Source organism: Aquila chrysaetos, chromosome 23 (genome assembly GCF_900496995.4).
Source record: "Aquila chrysaetos chrysaetos chromosome 23, bAquChr1.4, whole genome shotgun sequence".
Taxonomy (NCBI): domain Eukaryota; kingdom Metazoa; phylum Chordata; class Aves; order Accipitriformes; family Accipitridae; genus Aquila; species Aquila chrysaetos.
Window position 1 is genome coordinate 3,243,769 of NC_044026.1, and position 27,344 is coordinate 3,271,112.

A 27,344-nucleotide genomic window follows, 5' to 3' on the forward strand; every position below is an offset into this window, starting at 1 on the left:
GTGTTAATATAATGAAACTCAATCGATGTTAGTTTTCTTTTATTCTTCTAGTTTCAGTTTACAAGTTAGTCATATCAGCTGCAGGGGGTGAGCAAGACATATTGCCTGTAAAGCCCTGTGGAAATACCAAGTATTTTGCATACTTACTACTAGTGACAAAGCAGAATTCATTTACCTATACAGAAGCGAGGTATTTCTAAAACAAGAAGGACAACTGGCAACTGCTCTGAAATACCTTCACAAAGTTTTATTTTTATAAACATGTTCAGTTCCACAAATCTGTCTAACACAGCACAAGCCTGCTCTGACTTTGCTTCAGTAGCAGAGGTCCAACTGTAGTGAGAGGTGTACCAACATAGAAGACATTCTCTTCCTTGAAATGCTTAAGCCTATGCAAACATCCATACATGATAAGGGAGGATTAAGCTTTAAAAAGGGAAGGGCAGGTGAAGGATATTTGACAGGATGCAGGTATAAAGGCACAGCATTCCCAAACACAATGCAATACAAAATATATATAGAAAAGTGATGTTAATCTTAATTAAGAAGTCGTATACTGAAAACTTCCAAATCAAACCCAGCTTGTTCCTCAGCCAGTAAGAGCAACACACCCAAGTAAGTTTAAACTCACAGCTTTAAATCCACAGTTATGTGCTGCAATTACTCAGTCACCAAAAGTCCACAATACACAAAGTCTTGGTCAACCCTGTCCTCAGCAGTTTACAGAGCACATCAAGCAGGAAACAGTGATAACTTACCCCCACACACACACATCAACTTATAGTTCATTTTTCAGAGCCCAACAGAAGCAATATAATAGACATCATGTTTTCCTTGCAGATACAGCATGTACTAGCTTTATCACAAATTTGAAAATAAAAAGCAAAAAGTCCTTTCATATTTATTCAGAGGGTCAAGTGAAGCTATGGAATCACATGCAGCCAGTGTCAGTAAGTATCTATAGGCCAAGCTATACCTGTGCAATATCTGCTTGTCTTCAAATAATCTCCTGAAACCTCTGTGCAAATTCATGGCTTACAAAAGAACAGCAGACTGGAGTCAGGGAATGCTTCTGATAATGATATATAAAATGAAGTAAATTTCTGGATTGTATCACACACTTTCACTGCCTGTAAGAAAGTTCCTCACTGACATTTACAATAAGCAGCTGCAAAACTTAAAGCATGTAAATAGACATGCCTATCCAAAGACTAGTTGTTGGATAAATCAATGCCCATTTTTACCTTTTAGGGTAGAACACAAGTTACATACAGTAGGTGCACACAAATCCAAGTGCACGCTGTAGTAATTTTTAATGCTGGGGGATAGGGATGAACACACCAGACATGCGGCTACCAAAAAAGACCAATGCTTCTTTACAAACATCACCCAAGAATGGAAAGCCATTCAGCTTCCATTAACCCCTTCTTCATTCCATGTAGTTTCAAAACTGGTCCATTGGTTTTTACAAAGCAATACCACACAGCTGAGCTATTTTGCACAAGAAGTTTGTATTCCCATGCAAGAAGTCAGCTCTTTTGGTTGAAGATCTGGATTCCATCCCAGTTCTGCTGCAGACTCCATCTGTGATTGTGCATAGTAAGTCAGACAGCTAACTTCTGTAGTTGAACTACCTCCCTCTCTAGCACTTCATACTAAAAATGCAGTTTCAGATCCCTCAGATGAAAGGCTCCATCAGAATATTGCATTACAGTATTTGCTAATGCAACTGCATGAGATGTTGCAGGAACTGCATGTGAGGGCTAGCTACAAAGAGGCCAGCAAAGCCAAACCACAGCCTGACGAACGTGCCTTACACCAAAGGGCTCTCTTGCACAGCAAGTTAAGATCAGCATCCTCTCGGTCTGGGAAGCCTCTTGCCTACTTGTGAACAGCACAAGCAAGGGGGAAATCAAACACAAACCAGGATTTACCAACACAGAGTAGAAGACAAAGCATCTGGTCCTTCTAACAAAAAGGGGAGGCAGACAAACAGCTCCCAGTAACCATGACAGGAAATATCTTATTGTTAGCAGTGCGTACTTCCAGCAGTATTATCACATACGTAGAGAGAGGAAAAAATGGCTCCCAAAGGCTTTATTGTGGAAAGAACACCAATTCAGGCATGAAAAAGGTACTGTAACAGCTGCAAAGCAACCTGGCAAAAAAACGCTTCATGACAGAAATTACTTTGATAGAAAAGACACTCTTCATGGGAAGCTGCCTGAGGTATACTGTACCAAAATAGAGAGGCAGAGGAACTCCGAGTGGTAAGAAGGTAGGCACATGGAACAGAAGCACAGAGTAACACAGACAGAAGCCCAAGAACAGTTCCCACTGAGGCGTAAGTTCACCTCTACATACTCCAGCACCGTTACATCCCAAATAACCATGCCATAACCACCACCCTGCTGCCAGTTATAAATTTATGAGATCTAAACAAAGACACTGCCTTCCCAGAAAATGAACCATTTGTCAATATGAATGTTAAAGGTCTTCAGCACAGGAAAGCACCTGTTCTGACTTTTGCACATCTTTTGATATATTTGACTAGTGGGGCTTCTGCAAAAGAAACTGCTTGTTTCATATCTCCAGGTCTAACTTTTTCGGAAATTAAAGTACTCCCATTGTAAATTCAGAAGTGAAGCAGTAGATACACCTGCAAGTGGGAAAACAAATCCAAGTTCACTATTCAACCAAAGAAATTGCTTATCTTTTGCAAAGATAAGTAAAAATATCACTCTTTAAAAGAAATAGCTACTTAGGTGACAACATTCTGGGTCCCTGTTATTTGCTTATTTCCTGAGAGTTTTTATAGTCATTAATCAGAGCTTCTCTCTTTTGAAAGCCAGATATAACAGAACTGGTTTCTGTAGTAATATGTTCTTAGCACATACAGGATATTCCTCCAGAGAGAGACAGCAAACACTATTTAATAGCATAAAATTGGTAGGAAAGCTCAAAGGCAAGTATTATAACTGATTTTTATTATTAAGTGAATTGCAAATTAGTGTCTCTTACTTTCTTGGACTTCCAACACACTCATTCTGCTCCAAAAGACAAAAAAGAAGTTGAGCGGGGTTTTAAGCAGGGAGCAGTGATTTTCTCACCTGTTTTAGTAACACTGTAGCTTCACAGCCACAAGCCAGCTGACTGCTCCTTGCCCATCCTCCCCCACATGGTGCAACCACACATGTTCATGTGCTACACAAATCCATTTTGCAGAACAGATCATCTCAGGACAGAAAAGACCTTGTGCAGTAACTAGCTCTGGCACAGTAGAGGTTCCCAACCGATTCACACTGCAGACATTTGCCTTGTTGCAAGAGGTGGGACAGCAATGAAAGCTAACAGGACAGAGCTTGTGTAACCACATGGTATTAGACATGTATTTCGGACAGGTTTATGGGATGCACACTCTTGGAAGATTTGAGGCTGCAGTCTCACAATTACTTGGACTACAGGCTCACTTTCCAAGGCTACTCTTACTAGTGTTGTTCTATAACGCCATCATCTAAAGGCTCACTCAAAAGCAGCAAAGCCTCTGACAAAAAGAAGCCTCTCCACTTACAAAAAGATCCAATTCAATCAGTCGTCATTCTTTCTTCAATTCCATGCTCCCTGACCACCACTTAATGCTCTCTGCTGGTTAGTCTCCTCCACTCACTTTACTGTTGAGCCCCCTTACTTCAAATAACTACTCATCCAGCAAAGTTTTCCAGACCTAACAAGATATTTCCCTTTGATTTAGATAGAAAGCAGTGAAGAAAGCCAATTGTGTAAAGCAGTACTAAATCTTGTCCATTCCGCAATGCTTGAGCTCAAATAAACTGATTTAAATTTGTTTTTTCAAGGCATTCTTTGCGAGTCAACTTGTCTACTTCCATTTATCCTTCCCTTTAATTCAGCTGAATCACCACTGTGATTGAAGCTTACATTGTACATCATCTCTTTCATGAGGTCCCTCACTCCTTACCAAAATGAAGTCTAAAACACAATCAAGAAACCCACAAGGTAACCATCCGCTGGCTACTTTAAGTGCATCCATACCCTACTCACCGTCAGTAACATTTATTCTCCATCTGAGAGTTACGTATTTTCCCAAAAATGATATTTCCTGTAAGTTTCTTGGTGCACATGTTGCATCTAACTCTGTACAACTGCATACTATCAACCTAAGAGGCTGTGCCGCTGGCTCTCCATCTCCAATGCTTTCCCTGAGGTCAAATACAGCTAGCTATTGCCTCCGCTTGATCAGCAAACTGTAGTTTGGCATGGTAGGGCCATGAGTTAGTTTTTGCATTACACCACCAGGTTCAGCCAACTCCCCAGCTGCCTGCCAATCACTGCACTCAGAGGGCAGAAGCAGCAGAGAGCAGCCCCTCTACAAGACAAACACACAGTTAAAGCAAGTGAAGTGTGCCCCATTAACACAGATCTCTCCATTCAAATCCAGCTATGGAGGAGACATACCAGAATCACTGCATTACCAAACTCATTACAGTTCCTACCGTAAAACCACATTTCCCCTCCTAAGTGGCACATTTATTCACTCTGATACACATGCAAGCTGAAGGTACGCAGACCCATTAGACTTTATTAAAAATACCATCTTGAGATTATTCACAACAGCTGTTTCCTCTTCAAGCTGGAGGAAAACAGATGGCAACATAACAAGAGCTAGATAATTTTAAAAAATTAACTCTAAAACATGACACTTGTACAGGATGTCTTCCACTCATGCATCTCCAAATGGAATAGTAAAAAAAAAATTGATTAACATATTAAAAACAAGGGCAGAACAAAGAATACATCAAATTGCACAGAAAAACTGCAGGCTGCATAGAACCCTAGATCACAAAGCTGTTGCTGTAGACTCCACACAAAAACACTCAGAACATAGTGTATCTCCTCTCTTAAACACCTATAAAGCCCAACAGCATCAAGATAGTGCAATCACAGGTGTGGAGAATAAGGGGTGTATTCTTTTTAACACTCATTAGCAAGTTCAATCAAGATTCACAGGGGTGGAAAACAGCAAGAAAAATATGTAAAGTCATACTAATTATCCCTGTGAACATAGTGAGGGGATTTTATTTGTGTCGGTCTGGCACCAACTGCAGTCCATCAACTGCATTTCATGCACATTCCATACACTTAAGAGTAGAATATAAGAAACTATAAATACATCACTATAACATTTTAAACATAGTTCGAGGGAGACCATGTATTATTGAGCTACCGCATGTTGAAACAACTGTTTAAGAGTTTCCAAAAATTCCTACCAAAACAGCAGTATTTTTGGACAGACAGCAATGAATACTCAATTGGTTGTTCCTTCTACAGGACCAATTTAGAGCCAAAGGAAAAATTTTGGGCAGAAGTGAAAGCTATGCTTCTGAGCACCTACTTTAAGGAAACACAAGGTTCAGGGTAAGTGAAGGGTTTATCTTTTTTTCTGATATGCTTAGGGCTGAAATGCAGTCTGCAGTAGACCCCTGAACTACCAGCCCAGGTTTCAGGATCTACTAATGTCTGTGAGACTCACATTTAGAGTAGTGAAGAAAACAATGCTACACTACACCATTTTTCTGGACAGACTCTTTCCTGGAAGTGACTACTCAGTTTGGTATACATTGAAGAACTTACAATGTGCATCATTTTTTCCAGGCAGAATTTATTTATTTTAAAAACCAACAAAGTAGTCTCTGCCAATCCAAACATGTTTCCAAGCCCCACAGAAGATCCACAGAGAAATACTCCCACTTCTATTCTCCTATTCCATTAACATGCCAGGTACAAGCCTCTAGCACCTATTCTAGCACCATTGCTAAATAACTAGAAATTAGATAACCAAAGCAGTTAGACACCAGCTTTACAGCAGCATCAAAACTGGTCCAAAAGAAAACTTACATTATATGTGTGTGTATCTATTCATCACACCCCCCCACCGAAAAAAAAAGAAAAAAAAAAACCAGACAAAAAACAAACCACACACATAAGTTGCACCAGATGGCTAGCACATTTAGAAACAGAGATGGAGATGGTCGTAAGCTCATCTCTGGATAAACTCAAGCATATTATTGACAGCATAACCCAAGCTATGGTCCCTGTGATTCTTCCACATATAATGTTTAATTGTAGTAATTTGTAGCCAATGTGCCTCAAAACTGCAGAACTTGTGGTCACTAAAGCATATATACACACTGAAATACTGTTCTCCGTAATAATATATAGCAAAAAGATATAGCATATAATAATAAAATATATGTGACATTATACAGGTAATGATGATATTATATAGTGTATTATAATTACATAACTATTGCAATATATTTTTATATTTTATACGCATATGTGCAACTTTCAAGCAACTTAACTTTGCAACTCTGTTCAGCTAACATTTTAAAAACTTTCATTTAATTTCTGACAGTACTTATTCTGCTCTTTTTTGATACAGCTTTATCTGAGTTACAGAATAGCGGGTTTTTTCTTCTACAAGCATAATCAAATATCATACAATGCTGATCTTTAAACTAGATCATAAGTCCATCTGAAATGTCTGGAATAGTGAAATTGTTTGGAGTATTAAAAACCCAAGCAGCGAGGAGAACAATTACAGAAAAAAGATGCTTCCTTCCACACCAGTTTGTCTTTCTGACCTCCATTCGAAGGGTAGAAGAAGATTGGATTTTGCAACCTGACCGCCCCGTTATTCAGCGTATTTGTGATCTCAAGCAAGACAGTGAAGTCTCAGACATGCTCATGTACTCTCTAGCTGTGACTGTATGAATCAACTTCCTCTATTTATGGAAAGTGGGTACTAAATTAACTCTTGCCTTGGCATTTATCATCTACAAGCTTCATTCTCAAATTCATGGGATATCCTCTGTCCAGCACAGCCTGCCATTCCAACTAAGTTGTGTAACTCCTGCTGGCATGGCTAACCAAAGTTGACACATGTCCACATTGCGGAGGAAAAGAAAAACAACACACCCACGAATCATTAATCTCTTGCAAACCATAAAACTCAAGTAAGTGGTGTTGAGACTGCCATTCCCCATTATCAGACCCACACCCAAACCTGTTTAAATTGTACCTCTTCCATTAGTTTGCTCCCTTTTGTAAAGGCAAAGTACATGTAAACACATATGTTCATAATTTGTCTTGTAGATTAGAAGCTGTATTTCCAATCTTAAACACAGACCCTGCCTTGTTTTCTTCAGGAATCAGAGGTGATAAATGCTGTCAGTCAAGCTTACATTCAAAAATGAAAGAGATGGGGCACATGTACAGTTGATAACTGCAAAATAACCACCTAAAATAAATCTGCCAAGGAATCCTATTACATCATTGAGCTTTAACCAGTTACAGCGTACTTGCAGGAATGAGAAGGACACCTATTTATCAACAAGCTTCCTTCCTCACTCATCCCTTTGCTCCCCTGACAGATCACCATTTAAAATGCTTTATGACAATCACCTATATCATTTGGGTTATCTAAAATAAAATTCTCTCACTTGTTATCATGAAGAGATGCAAATTACCAACAGCTCACACCCAGTGGAAGATGTCTACTGAACAGATAGTACAGCTCTGTGGTCTTCCCTGAAGGGAGGAAAAAGCCACTTAACCAGATAAGCATGTCCTTTCAACTTCTCTCCACCTTCTTGCTGTAGCCTTTGGTTCAAAGGAGTACCTAATCTAACCTAGACAGTGCCAGAATCAGCACAGCACTTAAGTAAAAGAGCTCACAAAACCCCAGTACTAACAGTAGAGCCATGCTATAAAGGAACATTCAATAACTTATTGTACACTTCTCATGAGCTGTCTCTGCTTCTTGGCTTGGGGAGATCCTCTACCACTTTCTTTACATGACAGTTGTGAAAACCTTTCCTCCCCACCACCCCACAAGTGCTGTCTCCTTACATCTTTGCTTAACTTGACTCCCTGTCATCTCCCTGCCCTTACACAGGCAAGATACCCTGACACATACAGGAATGCTTGCTGTCCTGCAGCAAGGAATTACTAAACTCACACTGTGCAGATTTTATGTGCATCTTAAGTGAAAATAAAAATCTCTGAGCAATTTGATTATGCAGAACAAGCCTCAGATACATTTAATAGTACTCTCTAGCACTTTCTAAAGTGAATCTTCCATGATATGCGTTCAGACTACAATTCAAAATATTTTGCATGAGTTATCACTCACCTTTTCTGAAAAAAATATTAACACTGATAACTTCTAGCTCTTTTAACCAGGGAGAATTAAAGAGGAAGACTGAGGCACCACATGCCTATCTATAAAATAGTTGTCATGACTCTCCCTTCTGTGGAAGCAGCACACTGCAAGTATTGCTGCTACAAGACACACCACTGTCTTTCAAAGCAGGAGGAAACTCAAATGCAAACAGAACCCTTTCATCTCAAGCCCAGGTCTGCAGGGAGAACCACTGGTTGAGCTCAGAAGCTAATTTTTACACAACCCCTCTGTCTGTTGCAAAAACTCCTTCAATATAGCTCCCACAGAAATAGCACAGAGAAGTCTAAAAAATCCTTCTGGGGAAGGGGGGAAGAAAAGAGACAGGAAACAAAGGAACATTACACTAATAGTTCTCTTCTGCTAATCAACAGAATAGTGCTGACATGATGTAAGGGCAGGCTTGCCACAGCACGGAGAGAAGTAAGAACATGCACCAGAAACTTCACAAAAATCGGACATGGTTTTCAAACCACAGAAAAAGGGAAGAAGAATAAATCAGTAAAATAATGTCATAGAATGAGAGCAAGATATTACCCAAAATACATGGACGAATAAAGGGACAAAACACAGCTGCAAAAGGTTAAAGAAGCTTCAAGAGAATTTACTTTCTTTCCATCCCAAAAGTCCAATTAGCAATCATTATTACATACTATAGCAATAGCTACCTAATACCTCCTGCCTCCCACACACTCCTCCTTATCCACAAAGAGCTGTGGAAATACTCCCCTTCCAGTGTAAGTCACGGTGACTTCAAGAATCCCAATGGGGGGTTGGCTCCCCTAGCATACAGGATGCATTTTATTGCCACAGTTAGTGTTACAAAACACACAGCCCTATTTTCTGTTATTGCATCTGCACTTCCTCTTTTCACCCTTTAGGATTCCCACCGTGGCTACCCCAGGATCAGGAACTGCAGATTTTATGAGATAAAGGCTAGTCCAGATAAGATCTTGCCAAAACATCAGTGGTGCCAGGGCCCTGAGCACAATCTCTCCCCTACCCCTCAGGGGTCTGAATGCCTCGGCTCAAGGCCAGCTGTGACATGGTGCAGCTGTGTAAGCTCAGATCAGGCTGCTGGGAAGAGAGCTGTGTGAGAAAACCTCACTGGGCACCTTTCTCCACTTCGGAGCTGCATTCCAGCTCGGACACACGCCCTTGGACCTTGCCAGAGCTATGTAGCCGGTTTGTGCCTGGCCATTTGCCTTACCCATCCTGACCCTGAACTGCTGATTTAATTTCCTGGTGTTACCTTGGACCTTCCCATCACTACAGACTTGTCTGGTGATCACCAGGCTCTTGGTTGACCCTGGTTAACATCACAGACCTGCTCTACTCTTGTTTGGCTACCACAGAACTCCTCGCTTTGTTGGCAAGATCACTGCCCTGCCTGCTTTGCTGTCACACTCAGCTTCCAGCTTGCCTTTCTTTACCAAGTAATCCACTTTGTGCTCCATGACAAGTGCGATAGGATGACCTCACAGCTTAAGAGCCACATTAAATTAATCTTTTGTTCATTCAGTTCTGCTCTAAATACTAGTAAAACATCCCCCTACACCAGCAGAGCACTGGGAGTTCTGTTACTAAGGTCACAGGGACCATTGGAGTATTTAAGTAATCACTGCTATCCAGAACAGGGCTACACTTGTCAAGGCTAAGCAAAAGGTTATATTTGAAACATGAGCGACCAGCAGCTCTTCAGAAAGGTAAGCAGCAAGAATATAAAATGGGATGTATTATTAAGGCCATAGCAGACTTCTCTACATTGTTTCAGACTCCAAGCAACTAGAACAGAAGCTACTTACACAAAACAATGCTCTACACCAGGACTGGGACCTTTACATGGCAGTGCAATGCCAAAATTTTCATTACTTCCAGCTTACAGAAAGGCAAAAACTGGTGTTAAACCCTGCAGAAGAACAGGAAGAATCTGAACAAGCTCTGCTGGGGAGGAGCAGAGGGAGGAGGGGTACACAGGGGGAAGAAAAGGGAAAGCAACAATTTAGTACCAGTTTCTTAATAATAGCTTCCTCCTTAGTTTCTATTCTCCAGACCCAAACAGTCACTAAAACTGTTTTCTGCTAAACTCTTTCTGCTTCCCTCAAGTGTTTCAGCTAAAACAGCTAACATCAACTCAGAAGTCAGCATGTCCTGCAGATGTCCAGATATCAAAATTAAGTATTAAGCAGCCCTTGGCTTTAGAATAGGAACTTAAACAATTAAAGCAAAGTCCCCAGAAATCCCAGAAAATAGAAACCAGCGTCTTTTCCCATCCTTGCGAGAACTATTTGCTGTGGTATTGCATTTCATTTCCCTAGTACTAGATATGCCAGTCAGGACCTTCACTGCAAAAGCCCTACCAGGAGGATGCAGAAGGCATTTGACTTCAAGTGCAGATTGACAAGAACAGGATCTTGAAAGGAAGGAAACAAGACTTGGCTAGGCAGAGAAACAGAATCCTGCTTGTCCTCCCCTGTCCCTTCCCTTAGCAGGGCTCTTACCACCCTGGGCACTGCTTAACCAAAAGCAGTCAATTCCACTTCTACATACAGCTGGGAGAGTTGCCTGTGAGACACTTGCCCTGCATGTCTCAGCAGGGGGAAGGCACATCTTGAATCAAGTAAGCAGCAAGAAGGAAGACTGCCAGAGTGGAACAACAGTGCCCAGTGTGCTATTCGCATCCGAGAGCCTTGCCGCTTCTACAAAATTGCCTTCCAGAAAAATCTAGAATTAGATTCAAATTGGCACCATAACTGGTAGATACTGTTTTCCTATCCTGTCCCCCACTTAAGAGAGTCAGCCCTGCCTTGGAAAAGGCTGGAAGATAAAGAATTCCATCGTATGGTGAGGAATGCAGTGAAAGAGCTCATCAACAGTGCTAGAGCAGGTTTTGAACTGAACATATGTGCAGGAAGCCACGTATTCCACTACAGGAACAGAATACAGAATAACTGCTCATCGCACAAGTAGCACCCGTCCCGTGGACTGAAAGCAGCACAGTGTTTTCCTTTTGTAAGTATATACTCCTGTAGTGGCAGGTATTTTGTGTCCACAGAGGGATCAGATCAAGGTTACAATGGACAACCCTCATGATGGTAACCCCCAATTCACATGTTTGACTCTGGAAGCTCACTGGTGCTTAGTGGATGCAGGGGTAGACAATGCAAGCCTTCCAGGTACTGGTTCCAGCTGCCAGGAACATGAATGAAGACATATGTCTGATACCATAACATCACAGTGAGACAAGTATCCAAGGCTGTCTTAGAGGCAGAACAGCAGCTATGCATTTCAGTGACTTTCCTAAATCAGGCTGTCTTTCAAATAATTAGTATAAAAACTCATTTATCATTAAGGTTAATTAGGCAATTAATGAACCGAAAAAAAATTACACCTGAGGAGACTGTAAAATGAACTAAGTGGGCCAGGTCAAACTTACAGTCTAGCATCTTGAAGCTTTGGGGCTGAACCATCCAATCTGGATTACTACAAGAGTACAAACCAACAGGAACATGATTACACTGTCTACAGCTGAGCTGTAACTGCTGATAGGATTCTGAAGCCTGGGCATAACTAAAGACCTTTTAGAGGCACCACTAATACCACAGAAGACTTAAAGCAGCATCCTCTTGAGCTAGTTTCAATTTACAAAGGCCTCAGCCTCCTTCCCTTTCTCCCTTAAAAGCTTTCAATCACAGCCCTACAACAGAATTAGCATTACTCGCCATCAACAGCCGAGTGAGTGCTCCACTCCTCAAAGAAATACTTAAGCATACTCTTGATAATAAGCTATTTTGGTCCAAGAATTTTACTTTAATGTCTGTTAAAAAAAAAATTAAAATCCTGATTAAAATAAAGCCAACCCATTGGCTCAAAATGATGTTTTGAAGCTTTATATTGTCATCACTTTCATCCTATGCTGGCTTATTCTAGTGTTAATCTCATGTTCTCCAAAGAAAGCTATCATTCAACAAAAAAAGCCCTGCAAAGCAAAAAAATCTAGCACACACTGGCTGGGCTACAGCTCAGCCTTCTCACACCCTGCTCCTCCTGCAGCTGTGAAGGCTTAGCCCTCCAGCACAGCTGGTTTCAGGTGTACCACAGGGGACAGAGAATCAACAAACACCTTGTCAGGGGCTTCTGGCCAACACAAACAGACTGGTTCTCCTCTTAAAGGATGTCTGCAGCAGGTGAGCTGCATGGATCCCACATGTGATTTTCTAGATGTGTTCACCATAAGACACTCTTTTCTCCCTACCATGCCCAGCCTCATTCACTATACAAATTCTAACCTTGGGGGAAAATTATTCAGAGGGTAAGACACCAAAAAAAGAAGTGTGCATCCATGTCCAAAACAATAACAAAAAGAAATATCAAATAAATGCACGGCACCTGCACTAGACCAAAATGCTCCATTGTGCTTTGCTTCTGTCCAGACCAAACCTGCCCCAAGACAAATATCCCCAATTCTATCTCCCACAGCCTGATACCCTAGAAGATATGTACACTGCAAAACACATTAGCATTTTCATCATAACACCAAAGACTACCAAATGTTTTACCTAGGAAACAACAAAAGCACCGATACAGCACCACCACTGTCTCCTTCAAAAGCACAAAGGGAACCAAATTCCCACCTTTAAAGCATAGCTACAAGGTCCTGCCTTGCAACTGACTCCATAGTCTGAAGGGAATGGATGGAAGCTTCTGTCCCCATCTCGCATGCTGGAGTTCTGGAGAGCAATAAGGGATCAGACCTAGCCCCATACCCAGTGTTTCCTTCAGGCAAGTCACCTCGCAAGTAGTGGGTTTTTCAGATCACATTCTGAAGCACCTAGTTAGTTAACCCCACACCGTACAAGAGGAGTTTTGGTATACCTGCAGCCTGGCACTAATTCACAGACATGTAGGCTCTTATTTGGTTCCAAGCCCTTATCAAATAAGATATTCATGCATCACCCCATTTCGTTCTGTCACTGTGCATGGTCTGTTAAGCACAGTATTTGCTCCTACACAGTTCCCAAAGCAGTGTGCATGGTACTGCTGAAGTAGGCACCCCACCTTACAAGCATTTGGTACTTCTGGTGATTGTCAAAATCAAACAGCCACCATACAAAAAAAAAAAAAAAAAAAAAAAAAGACATGGAGTTTGACATAGTACAACTATACCCGAGTAAGATTTCACGGGACTGGGAGAAAAATACATTTTCAATTCCAGAGATTCACTTTGCACAAGAAAGTAAAGCCCATATTCAAGAGCATGAATGACAAGTTACCCTCAGGACTAGATAACCAATTCCCATTACCAGAAGCAGGGCATCAGCATACCAAAAGTTTGCAGGTGTTATCAGGAAACTGCAATAATGACAACATATACAGCATTTCCCACTAGACTATTACAGAGACCAGTTACATTTAATACTGGAGCTGACTTTAAAAGTCATTCAGTTAATATTTCTTTACTTTCAAACCCACAACCTTCTGGAACACTGTCACAGAAGCAGGTGTCAAAACACACTAATTATCAGCCTGTTACAGCTTCACTTTTACTGAAGTTATTTTGCTCTGTTGCAACATCCCAAGTCCCCCAGGCACTTTTTATTCCCTGTCAAAAACTTCTGCCTCACCACTCAAAAACAGACAGTCGGGAGTATTGGTCTGAATAAAAATTAGATTTCTTTTTTTCTTTTCTCTCTCAGACAATTTTGCTTAGTAGGCCTAAAAAATAAGAAGCCACAGGGGATAAGGGAGAGAATAAGCATACCACTTACACTATCCTGAAATCTAGTTCCTTCCAACCCTAACACGCAACACCAATTTCCTGAAGTCCACTGCAGGCACCACCCCAGAGAGTATAGAGGCTGGCTCTATACTTCAATATGAGAGGGAAGAGGCATAAACAGTTCCCCCAGCTTTAGTCAGGGGTGGATTTATGACCACTAACCACAACCTCCTTTCTCCATCATCATCTCTGAAACACTAATAGTCTAAGCCTATTCTGCAGCAACTACCTGGAGCTCATCTCAAAATACTGTACACTGCTAGTGGGAACTCTGGTGTTTGCACTGGTCAAGCAGAATCACCCAAGGGCTGCTGGCTGACAGTGTGCAGCAAAATTAGCTACATGGAACAATCTACAAACACAGGGTAAGACTAATATTTACAGAAGTAAGAATGGTGTTGGTCAACTCCTACCTTACATTTGGGGCAAGAAGTGCTAACAGCACAAATGCAGTTCTTCGGGTATCTTAACAACTTGACATTTGAATACCATGCAACATCAGCCAAGGTCCCAAACATCAAAAATGCAACTCCGAATTTCCAAAGAGGAACGGATCAGAGAACGTCTGCAGAAACAGCTGATGGGTCCCTTCTGCTTACCTACTGGGGACTATTTTACACAAAAGTCAGAACTTAACCATTATGTTCATGCAGGCAAAACACAACTCCTCCTGATGCCAGTAAGTGAACCAGGTTAGAGTTAATGTCCCAGTACTGCAGGTAAACATGGTCTGAAGGAGGTCTCTAGCACCAGACTTGGTCTAGGCTACCAAGAATTTGCCTAGATCAAGACAGGGAGCTTACTGACAGTTAGTGCAGGGCACAAAACTCACAGGAGCACAGGTCCTCTCTGACCTGAGCAGAGCAGGAGCAGGTTTTCTAGGACCTTTACTGCCTCCCTGAAACAGAGCACAACACAGCCTTAAAGTAACAATAATCACCTGAGAGCAAAGTAACTTTGGTTTTACCCAGTTCTCAGCCACACTGAGCAGCACTGTTACTTTTATATAACTGCAGAGGACCCAAGAACCTTAAAAAAAAATAGTGTGCTATCTTACACTGCACCCACATGATCTGCTGAAAGACAGATTTCTGACAACTGCTGGAGTTTCACAGTTCTGCCACTATTTTTGCATACCTTGTGGGAAACAAGTAGCATTTCCCCTGGTTTCCCTATAAAATATGGAATAAATATAATGTGCAACTACCCATATGTACAATCCTTTTAATGTAATCAAGTTTGTTAGGGACACCTGAAAAAAAAAAAGTCAGAAGAAGATAAGCAACTGGAGTCAGCAGATCTGAAAAACTGATCTGTAGAAGAGTGACAGGTCTCACACTGCTAGCGTTCCTTGCTTCTCTCTGCTAAATTACATTCAAAGAGGCAGCTAAAAATAAGATGAATATTTCCCCAAAATTAAGTTCTCCATGAGAGCAAACGCTGCCATTTCAGAGATATTCCACAGTTCAAAAATGGAAGGGAAAACAGCTAGTGCCTTTCTAAAGAGAAGAAACAATGCTTATAATGCAAGCCTCGTCTTAATAGCAGGTGTTTTGTGAAGAAGCTTCTGAGCATGTATTGTACCACTACAGATCTTTCATGACTACAGAGAGCATGTAGAGAGCAAAGCTATGATCTCAGAAACAGCACTCACCATTGGCAAATGACAACAGAAGGGCCAACCAGTGGACTATGAAGACCGTCCATTTGTTCTGGAAAACTTGGGCCAGCCACTCAGATACACAAGTATTCATAAAAGCACAATTTTTTTCAGATGTTTTGTTCTAAGAACAAAACACAGTCTTGGGAAAAAAAAAAAGCGCAATTCCATTAGACCATTGCATCCCCTCTCTTAGTCACTATTAGGGATCCGCAACAATGCAATCCCAACCAGTAAATCTAACTTAAACATTGCTGATTTGGAAGGGATGAATTGTTTTTGTTTTAGACACACACAACTCTCACATTGTGTCATACTGTCAGAGCTCAATTTTCCAAGGTTGTGTTCACATGTTCTGTAGCAGTCACCAGCTTTTCAAACCAGAATCTAAAAGCAACTGTAGGATGTCACACCCTGTGTCTCCTGCAAAATAGATCTAATTTTCCATTACAAACTGGTGATTGTTCCTGGGCAGGGGGAAGAGGAAGAGAGAGAGGGAGACTAAGAAAGGGAGCTTTTATACTATCTACCAGATTTTTTTTTTTCTTTTTACCACCCTCCTTCATACAATTCTACAAGCTGAATGACCGCCAGAAAAAAAAAAAGAAAAAAAAAAATCAACAAAACTATTTTTCATTGAAGTATCAAAACAAAACCTCTGAGAAGTTTCATGATACAGTTCAATTACACTGTTAAACACAAGGAACATATAGCCACCCTTAAGAACTCACTAAATGCTTTAAAACACACATCTTAGAAGAAGATACCAAGAGAAACAGCTTTCAGAATGCCACACTGTAGTACTGAATGGAACAGGAAATGAGGAACAAAGAAAGGAATTTCATAGATTCCAGATGTACTCTAACACCAGCTGGGAAATACAAGCAAGAATCAACTAAAGCCTTGTAAAAGGCTACCACTAACTGTTTTCTTCTAGAGTTTTTGAGCAAAAGTAAGTAGCTGTAAACAATTTGTAAATAGAAGTATTTTTAGAAGAAATTGGAAACAGTAGTAAAAATAAACTTCTTCCCCTCTCTCCTAATTTTAAGGAGTTTAAAACCCAGCCATCAGTGCATCTGGGTTTTGGAGTTGCTTTTTTAAGTAAAAGAACTCTGTATAAGCAGCTATAACAGAAGCACAATTGTAAATAAAGTATTTCAAGTTGTCAGTTTTTCAATACTTGGAATATTAAAGCTGAATGAAACTTGAAAGCAAGGAAAACCAAAACAGTAAAGTTGATTTACACTACATGCCTTCTATGTAACTGAAATAGAATGGGAATTTAAATTTATAAATTGCTAAAAAACAAGTTACCAGTCACTCAAAAACGTTGTTCCTACAGCTATAAATTAAGAAGTTAAACACTCTAGGTCAAAAACCCTGGAAACAGAACTCCTTCACAAGTTCAAATAGCCTTCTGCTCCCTATGGAACCCAACGTCTCCAACATTTTTTGTTCCTTTTCTGAAACACAAACTCAGTTCTTTCAACGCAAACTTCTTTTAAATGGATTTTGAAACCTCTGAGTAAGAAGTACAGTGAAAAAAAGACAAGTATATTTCCTCCTAAGGTCACTGTAAAAGATGAAAAGAAAGCTTAAGCATGCATCTTATGGAACACTGACCTGCATTCATGGAAAATTCCCCCTCCTCCCATTATTGCAGAAATAGGTGTTCTTCCCAACTTCAAGGCTTTTCATGAATTTGTTGCACATGGCAGAATTAAGATGCTTAATCTCATGTTCGTTCACCTGCTACCAGCTTATAAAAGTAAAGTACATTATTATTTATGCAAATTAAACACTGCATCAAATGCTACCTGTTCAAACCTACCAGTCATTCATAAATAAGTGAAACACTCTTCCCTTTTACCATCACATCATACTAATCCATTTTGGTTAATGGCAACGCAGTCACACAGTTACACACCCCAGCAAGTGTTGGGCTAATGAAGGGATCTTTGTTTTGCCCCAGTGCTCCCTGAGAGGTAATAACAAGCAAATGCATGAGTCTAGTCAGGTAGAAAAACGGTAAGACTTCTGAGGTCTGGAATGAAAACTGAAGAGCAGAACTCTTAATGAACCTCAGAAGTCAGGCAAGTCACACCAGGCTGTAAGTCTTCAATATTTGTGTTCTCTCCTCAACAGAACTCAAAAATACAGATACAAGATACACTAAATTTTTTTTCCCTTTCAGACAAAATGGCGGGGGGGGGACACGACTAAAAGCCTTCAGACTTTCCACTGAATCTTTCAAGTTTTTACAGTTGGCAATGGTCCATGAAAAATTTCGAGAAATGAAAATAGGAAAAAAAATGTCCAGTTCTTCATAATTTTGAAGCTTCACATCCCATTTTGCAAAACTTTCACCCAGAAAAGTCTTCTGTAGGAGGAAAACAACATGTGAAGTTTCAGGGAAGCTGCTTTCCCTTGGTAGAGGTTAGGATAGGAGAGGAAGGAAGTTAGATTTGTTTTGTTTTTATTCCAAAACAAAGCTGTTAGTTGGATCCTAAATTCAGACACCAGTCCACTATGCCGAAGAAATCAAACAGGCACTGCTAAAGAACAGATACTTCATAATGTTTAATAAATACTGCTACAATCAGAAGGTAAGAGAGCTATTCAGAATGTGCAAGTACATGATCATCTTTTCAGTTTAATAAAATACGTGTTATTAACTCCAAGCATATCTCAGGATTCTCCTTGATTTAACCACAAAATAGATGAACCTCTGGTACTAGAAGGTTTAAAAACACAACACTAAGACATACTAGTGCATGTTTTAGCCATTAATATATGCCTTAAGTGACTTGCTCCCCAGACACATTAGTAGTCCACCGACGCAGACAAACATATTGGCCGAACATTTGTTGGTCTGAAATCTTTGTAAGTAATCTAAATGTCTGATATTTACATCTTTTATAGTATTCAGCAAAGACTACAATCCTCCGTCTTTATTCTAGGCTTCTTGCTCTCACATGGGGAAACTAAGATTTATTCTTCAAACACACCAGTTTGCAGAGGGGTTTTTTTCACAAGTAAATTGTCACAACATGAGAGGTATTAAGTACTCCTTAACAAAACCAAGTGGATTTTGCCTCATCCTTTCCCCCACCCTCTCCAAGAGAAAAATTGCTACGAGCTACACAAAGACTTAATTCGGCTCTCACAGAAGCATAACTATTGGCTTCAACAGAATTATTCACAAATTACACCCCTGTAATGGTGAACAGTCAGTCCTTCATCAGTCAGAGAGTAAGGAAAGATAGAGGAAATACCTGAAGGCCTATTTGCAGTCTATAGTGTCTACCTGCTCTAAGAATTTTAACCTAATGTATACTATCAAAGGTATTTTAGAAGGTTTTTTTTTAAATTGTATTTTCTAATCTTGCTGTAGGCAACACCCTTCAGTGTTTGCATGAGAAGGTCTTCATTAAATGGCAGTATCAGTGCAATAAATGGCTTCGTATAACAGAGTGTTCGACAGCACATCAGCTTAAGTAGAAATCTCGCTGTGATGCAAAGAAAGGGATGGGGGGGGGGGGTTCTGTTTAAGCATGAACATGATAATCAACATTAGGTGCCTCAGCTTGAGAAGACAAGTGCGCGATGGAGAAGCAGGGCAACGTGTGTGAGTATTATCAATTAATACCAACTAAAATACCTAAACTTTCCTAAGCAGCTAAGGCTCCTGAACTGAGTACAAGATGCAAGTAGTTCTCAGGTGGAAGGTCAGAGATAAAGATACATCAGTTCGTCAGATTATCCTCTTGGTGGTCTTGCTGGAGTTTTCACATTTGTTCTCCAGAGCAGCTGACCAAGCCAGTGTCTATCAGAGGCTAACAAATACAGCATCATCAAGAAAACACGCACTAATGAAGGGGAGCGGACTGAAGAGCATAGAAATATTCAAGCGGTCTCATGACGCTGCCAGTATACACACACGAAAGCAGGGGATGCACCTGCTGTGCCCTCCATCTGATTTCCCAGACACACGCACTCCCAGTCAAGCTCCTGATACTTGTCCAGAGACAGCTCTGACATTCACTTGAGTGCACAGATTCAGCTCACTAAAATGGAAGAAAGTGAAACCCAACAAGAAAAGTAAGTTGCATTCCTTGGGCCTGCTTTGCAAATTGAACTGGATTTTTTTTTGTCAGCTGAGGAGCATCAGTCAACAGCAGGTGTGTTTGGGGTAGGGGGTGCTAAAAGTGTTTCATAGCTGGGAGCAAGATGAGTAGGGAAGGGGAAAAGCAAGACCTGCCTTTTCAGCAGCAGCAAGCTGCTAACATGGGTTAGCATATCACGATGCCATGCCTTGGACTGCATTTACAAGAACAGAATTACAAAGCAACATGGGAAACATGGAGGAGAACAGCATCAGGCAGAACAGAGATATAAGAACACAGGAGGAGAAGCTAATATTGGTATCTATCTGACCCAGTAATTTCAGAAACAGAAGTTTACTTTCAACCACTAATACTAAAATAAAAAAATCAGATTAAAAAATTTCACAAAACACACCACTCTGAAGAGTTATTCAATGCAATGAAAAGTTTTCAAAAGCATTTTCTGGGAAACTGCAAAGCTAAGATATCCAACGCTTACATAATGTCCTCATGTAAGAGCATTTGGTACTGTGACCAGCAGATAATCACCCCAATGAGAAGACAAGAAAACACTATTAGTTCTCATGAGAGAGATTAGAGAACACTTTCTTTCAAATGTACTAATTCCAAAAGAGGACAAAAAAACCTAGAAAGTTTGCTTCCTGACATCAGAGGCTCTGAGCAGATCAGTTTAATGGTTTCACTCCTACGAATTTACCTCTCCACACTCTAAAAGCCAAGTCACATTGGCTTCCACTGTCACATAGGAATCATTTTCTACTTAAAAGAAAGTTATGGATAATTTGATGTCAGGCTGGCAGCCCCAAACACAAGCATCTTCCCTTTCTTCAAAACTAAGTTCACTGGAGCATTTTCCACTGCTACCTTCATTTCCTCCTCTCACTTGCAGAAACTATGCTTCGTCTCCATTTTTTGCTCCAGCCATGGCTGCTCCTTACAGTCCACGAACAGTCACAGCACTCCTCCTCTAGAAATAGCACTGGTCCCAGATCTTTTCCACTCAGCACACTGAACACAAGTTGGTCAGAACACAACCAACATCAAATTTAGCAGAGTTTGAAATATTGAACCAGCGGTGAAAAATCTGTACAATCTATTCTGCACCCTCCACAGCCTGTCAGACTCAGGCCTTAAATAGCATTGCAGTCAATCAATAACAACATAAGTTGCCACTATTTTACCTACACAACATCAGTTTAAGCCGTATTTGTTAACTTTTTAGTGTGCAGAAATGATCTTGAGAAGTCTCGAATATATTCAAGGTAAAACACAAATAACTTTTCTTCCTTTCTTTACTTGTTGGTCCACTAACTTTGAAACAGGAGAAAAGTCATTGTTATCTTTATAAGAAACATTTTACAGTTCCTAAATAATAGTTTTCTATTATACGTATCTACATATAGATAGGTACCTGGGAAAAATTCTCTCGTTCTAAAAATATCTATTCAACAACCTTATGCCCCATTTAAATGGGGATAAATCCTTTTACAGTATTATGCAGTGAGCATATTTAGTCGTACTTACTTCTACAAGTAACCACTTAAGACAAGGCACTAAATCCCAACCGATGACATTACAAGGGACATCTTCTCTAGGCAAAATGGATTTCCCTGATCAACCTTAGAATTATAGACTTAAGGGAGGTCTTAAGTTTGTCAGAGACAAGACAGTTCCTCCTTAACCTTACCGAAAAGCAGAGGCATCTCTCAAACATCTATTCCCTATCAAGTTTAATGGCAGAAGGGCAGTAAATACCTTCTCTTGGCAGTCGACCTGCTGGAACACTAGTACACTAGCACTTAAGCAAATACTCTGCCCAACTTCACCCAAGACTCTCAGTTTCCCAAAGAAAAGTTCAATTGCTTTCACAACATCTTAACCTACGTAGTTCTGTATGAATTAGTAAAGAAGACACAGCAAAATTAAGAGTCAGAGAGACAGCACAGCCTACAGACCAACAATCCTCATCTAGTCAACTGGGCCATCACAACATAAATGAGGTTTTTGAGTTCTCAGAAAATGGTGGGTTTACCCTTTGAACAGCGTAAGCTGCGAGTGGAGCACCAACCCACATCAGGTAGCAGCCAACCTTTATCACAAAAATTTCACAGCTTCATGCTTCTGACCACACTTAGCGCTAAGGAGAGACTATGCTGCCAGAAGTCCCACATTTTAGACTATGACCTCAACAGCCATAACCAGAAAAGGTCCATCCCTGACCCTTCCTGAAGATGATAAAACAGCTTTAGAAGTTTAAGAACATCTTAAATTGCAACAAGCCCTCACAGTGTACAAGTGGACCATTATGATCTCTGAGGTCAACAGAGCAACGAGCAAAGGGTCCTCCTCACTTTATTATGGCCCCTGGCAGCCTCTTGATGTGCAGTATCCTCCTGTCCCAATTATGATTCCAAAACTATAGGACAGTTTAACCTCTATAACAAGCTCTGCTACAGCTAGAAAAATACAATTTTAGAGCAGAGCCTAACACTCCTAGATACAAGAGTACTTGATTTCAGGGACATGGCAAGCTTGTTACTTTACAGTGACAATTGGCAAATGAGCCATTTCTTCAGATTTTTCAAATATAAATAATTCCACAAAGTAAAATCTGGCAGAAAGTTTTCCGTGAACCGATATACAGCCTTCCACAGCAGAAATGCTGAATATGAGCTTTTATTTTTTCAACTGAAAGTTTAACAGTTGATGCCATTTAAGGAGAAAAAAAAGTAGCAATTAAGTACAGTATATTTATTGAGTATTATTAACACTACAACACAAGTCATGTTGTCAAGCAGAAGGACTCTCTTTGTAGTTTTTCCAGCCAATCATCAGCCATAGAGCCTTATGTTGTTTCCTTTCAGGTTTTGAAACACTGAGTCATGGAAATATCAGCACTGCACACTTCCTCAAAGTGGCAATCTTATAGGAAGTGTTTGTTTAGTCTTACATGACACATTGTTTTGTTTATGTATAAGGGATTCCGGTAAAAATAATTTTCAATTGAGGAAAAAAAGACAAGAGGACAACAGTTTCAGCTATGGGAAGCCAAAATAAATCAATTTCAAATAGACATTTGAACAGTGCATTCATTAGCGCAGCTACTACTTTTTTTCTTTTTACTGTACGTTACTTCCTTGCAACAGACAGGAGCAGAAGTAGCCAGGCCATTGAGTTCTTTCAATTCAACAAACCACAAAACAAACCAGAAACTGGACAAGAGGTAGCACAGTAACAATTTCTCTTAACACGGCTACCCACAATGACAGAGTTCACATCATTGCTCCAGAACTTCAGTATCTCAATGAGACATTTTTTGGAAGCGGCACATTATTGGCAGTGCAACAGAATGAGGGAAACACTGGTTCCCAGGAAGCTCAAGGGTTCACGTTTTCAATAGATGAAACAGATGGCTCAAGCCAAATCCAAACATGACTAGAAACACCACCACTCAGAATGGGGAAGCAAGCATTCAGGAGATCTGGGATATAATTACCAGTCTAGCTAAATACAGCTGATTCTATGCAACGCATCAGTCTCAAAAGGACAAAGTTACACCGGCAGTAGAAAATGCCTTCATTTACCTGCAGCTTCTTGGAGATACAGGACAAGACCCAACCACAGCAACACATTCCATTAGGGCCTTCAAACATCTCTACGCTACAGATGTTTTGCATGGCCTGAGGCCTCCAAACTGCATCAGCCTCTCTATTAAGAAAGGCACGCCACCACCGCGGGTGCCCCACCCTGATCTCACAGTGTGTTTGCACCGATTCTTCAAAGCATCAGTCCTACATTTCATCAGATTTATACCGAGGCGTACCTGTATATCAGTGCCCCCATTCACAATTTGCCAGCAAAGGTGCTACAGAGAAGGGAACAACTTACCAGATCAAGCACAAAATATCTGAAAGTTAAAGACCCGTCAGAGCTTGGCCATGAAACAAGCTCCCAAAGAACAGAACTGACCACTTCTAGAGCATGATAAATCAAAGCAAATCCAGATGTGAAATTACTTATCCCTTTGTCCTCAAATAACCCATGAAAAGATTCAAAGCCTCCTGTCACTAGAGAAGAGAGAAACCTACAAGATACTAGTGAATGGGAACCACTGAAAGACAAATTTACTCTTGGGAACAGCTGACAAAAGTAGTGTCCCTCCAATGTTCACCATCTACTTTCAAATCCATTCGCAGGATTTTTTGCAGGGAGTCTACAAGCCTCCGTATAGTGTTTCTTCAAGATTAGGATTGCTTTACAAGGCCTGTTAGATTAGAAATACTCCCTCAACCCATCAGATCAATCCTGCCACTTCTATTTTTCTGACAAATTTCACAAAAGATAGTCAGCTACAGAAAGGTATTTAACTTTCAAAAACAAATCCCAGAAACTCATGCTCCTGCCAGGAAAGCTGATGAATATGCCTTCAGGTACTTTCTAGTGAAGAGAAGGGAAGAGCTCGCTTTTGTGCGTACCTATTACCGCCCTCTGCTGTATTACAGCAGAAAACCTGGGCGCAGCTGCGCTCCAGAAAGCGCCTGGCATTATTCTTGCAGTTCATTGAGTAAAAAGACCTTCTGCTTAGAAGGCAGAAGTGAAGCACCCGTGTACCGATGATGCCCGTAGCTTTTCCTACTTACTATCCACGCTAAAAGGCAGCAGAAATCCTTACTGCAAGCTCTGATGAGGACTCTGATAACTGAAGTCAGCAGTAGGATTAACTTTAGTCCCCGATTTAATGAGATTAATCTCAAGTCTTTTGCTGCTGTTATTATCTTCGATCTCTTCTACCACTCAAAGAAATTCCCACACTCTAGTAACATCAATCATTTAGGTATGACAACATCACTGTTCTCCTCTCAAAAAAAAACCAACCCAAACCACCCAAGAGTCATCATCCTATATGTGACATGTGTTCCTACTCCTTTCACTAAAAATCACCAGACAGGAACAACCTGCAATAGCATCACATGCATAGCGTCCAAATTTCTCCCTTGCGAAAAGACTTTTTTTTCCCCCCCCCTCTCCTCTTTGAAAAGAGCCAGAAAACAAGTCTCTGACCATACTTCATAGCCTTTCTGAATCTGTTTTCTGGATGTATAAAAGAACACAGAATCAACACATAACTTTATGTCATAAAATTTTACTTCTTAAAATCTGTTATCGCTAAACTACCTGCTAACAATCAATAAAGAAACGACCCTAGCAATGGTCTCTGAAATCCTAATGCCACTATCCAATAATGAGATTTCCTACGCAAACTCAAGTTGCAGTTTTAACCGACGTGCCAACTGCCGGTTGCAAATTTGCTTTTACACGCACGGATATGCAAGTGCAGGTTTTTCAACAGTGTGAATAGGAAGCTACAAGCCCAACTCCCTCAGTACCCACCACTGCGAGCCCGGCGCTAAACTTTTCCACTTCCCCTCCCGCTCCCAGCCACCATACCCCATCTCAGCGAGGCAAACGGCTCCCTCTGCGTACGGGTGCGATTCTGTCACGGAAACGAGGGATTTCCCTCCCAGCCGGCACACTCAGAACTCTACCCAGGGAGAGTTTAATCTGCACGCTGACATCTGTCGCTTACTTTCTAATAATGTGGTCTGGAACTCGATCAACAGCCAGGAGGAGAGTGAAATCTCCAAAGGCGAGCCGGAGGAAGCCGCGGAGCAGCAGCCTCAGCCCGTCCCGCTCGCTGAGGCACCGGCTCCTTCCCACAGCCGCTTTTTTTTTTTTTTGGCCGGTTTCGCACCAGCTTTGCCAGTGACACACCGTACCGAGACCCGCTGACCGCCTTCAAACTTTTAGCGCGTAGCGTAGCAACGAAAAGGAGGGGAGAACAAGCAGGAGAAAAAAAAAAAAAAAAAAAAAAAAAAAAATCGCGAAATCCCCCTAATACCCTCCGCCGCCCGGACTCCCGCCGGCGCCGCTCGCCAGCCGGACGCGCACCCCGCTGCCGCCGGCCGGGCTGTCACCGCGGCACCCGGCCGCCTCACAGGCACCGGCCGGCCGCCCCTCACGGCACCGCTCCCCGCCGGCCCGACGCGACGCGGAGCCCCGCGGGCACCGCCCGCCCCGCCGCGACCCCCCGCCGCCGCCAACCTCTCCCCCGGCAAAGGAGCGGACGGTGCCGGGTCCCCTCGCCGCACCGGCGCTCCCCGCTCCAGCCGGGGGCTTCCCGCCGTCAAGCCAACCGCCCTCACCGATTTTAATCCTGACGCTCTGGAAGACCCGCAGCCCCTCTTCCTCCACCGCCATGGTGGTGGTTGGTGGTGCCGCCGCGCCTGGCGCTCAGCGGTGTTCGAGCCCCGCCGCCGCGGAGACACACGGGCCGGGCCGGACCGGGGACGAGGAGGAGGAGGAGGAAGAAGAGGAGGGGGAGGCAGGCGAGCCGCTCCGCCGCGACGGGAAGGAGAACGAGCGGACGGCTCGGACCGCGCCGCCACCGGGCTGCAGCCTGCAAGCGACCGAGCGAGCGAGCGGAGCGCAACGCCCGCCTCTCCCCCTTCACGCTACCAACTCCCGCCCCTCCTCTACCGCCGCCGCCCTCTCATTGGCCAACGGTGTAGCCGGCCGCGGCGTTCATTGGACCGCACGCCCGCTGAAGGACGGGAGGGGGGAAGGAGGGGAGGGTGCCGGGGGAAGGGGTGGGAGGGGCGCTGCGGTGCTTTTGCCACAGCTGGCGCGCGCCGGCCGCCCAGCTGCGGCGGGAGCGGGGGGGGGGGGGCGCGCGCCTCCGCCTCAGCCGCCCGGTCCCGTTCCCGCCCTCGCCCCCGTCGCCGTCCCCGTCTGTGAGGGGAGAGGCGGAGGGCGTGAGGGGAGGGCGCCGTTCCTCCCGGCCGCGGTAAGACACACACACACACACACCACACACACACATCCCGAGCCCTGCCGGCAGTCCCGAGGGGGCAGCGGATGGCGGGGGGGCAGCGGGAAGGCTGACTAACTCTGTGGCCGCACCGACCGTCGGCCCCGGGCGCGGGGCCTGGGCGTCATGGCGAAGGGGAGAGAGGGATGTTCAGGTCCTCTTTCCCAGAGAGCCGTGAAGAAAGGGCAGTTGCGATGGCCCCAGGTTGAAACCCATTCGTTAGCGGGGAAAAGAAGTCCCGTGTTAAACAAACCAACCAACCCGTTGGGGACTTGGGAGCAGGCCAGTCTGTCTCCTGGCTCCATCTGATCGGCGGCAAAGCTCGCTCTACCTGATTGCATGGGAAGAGCAGGGAATTCAGACTTGCATGATTACCCATTCAACAGCAAGAAACAGGACCTGTGTCAGCATTCGGTGCCAAACTTCGGGTCTTGTAAAGTCAGAAACTGAAATACTCCTTCCCTAGAGGTCTGGCAAAAGCAGAGCACAAAGTTCAGTAGAGGTCTACAGATTACATTATTTTAAAAAGTAATAAAAACAAATTACCTTTGGTGCAGACAGTCACAGCTCCCCTGAGGAGGCTTAGAACATCCCTACGCAGAACAGCAAGGGCACATCACACTTTGAGAACAACAAAACGCCCTTTCTCA

At 42.4% G+C, this 27,344-nt stretch overlaps 1 protein-coding gene across 2 annotated transcripts in view; it reads right to left on the reverse strand.

The window, feature by feature from the left end:
• Window positions 1-26,338, reverse strand: part of RASA3 (RAS p21 protein activator 3) — a 134,143-nt gene extending 107,805 nt beyond the window's left edge. For both annotated transcript variants that reach the window (XM_029999007.2, XM_029999006.2), the window contains exon 1: window positions 26,030-26,338. In XM_029999007.2, the coding sequence (XP_029854867.1) occupies window positions 26,030-26,084 (55 nt within the window). In that variant the 5' untranslated portion in view covers window positions 26,085-26,338. The remainder of the gene's footprint in view (window positions 1-26,029) is intronic.
• Between the last annotated feature and the right edge of the window lie 1,006 nt (window positions 26,339-27,344).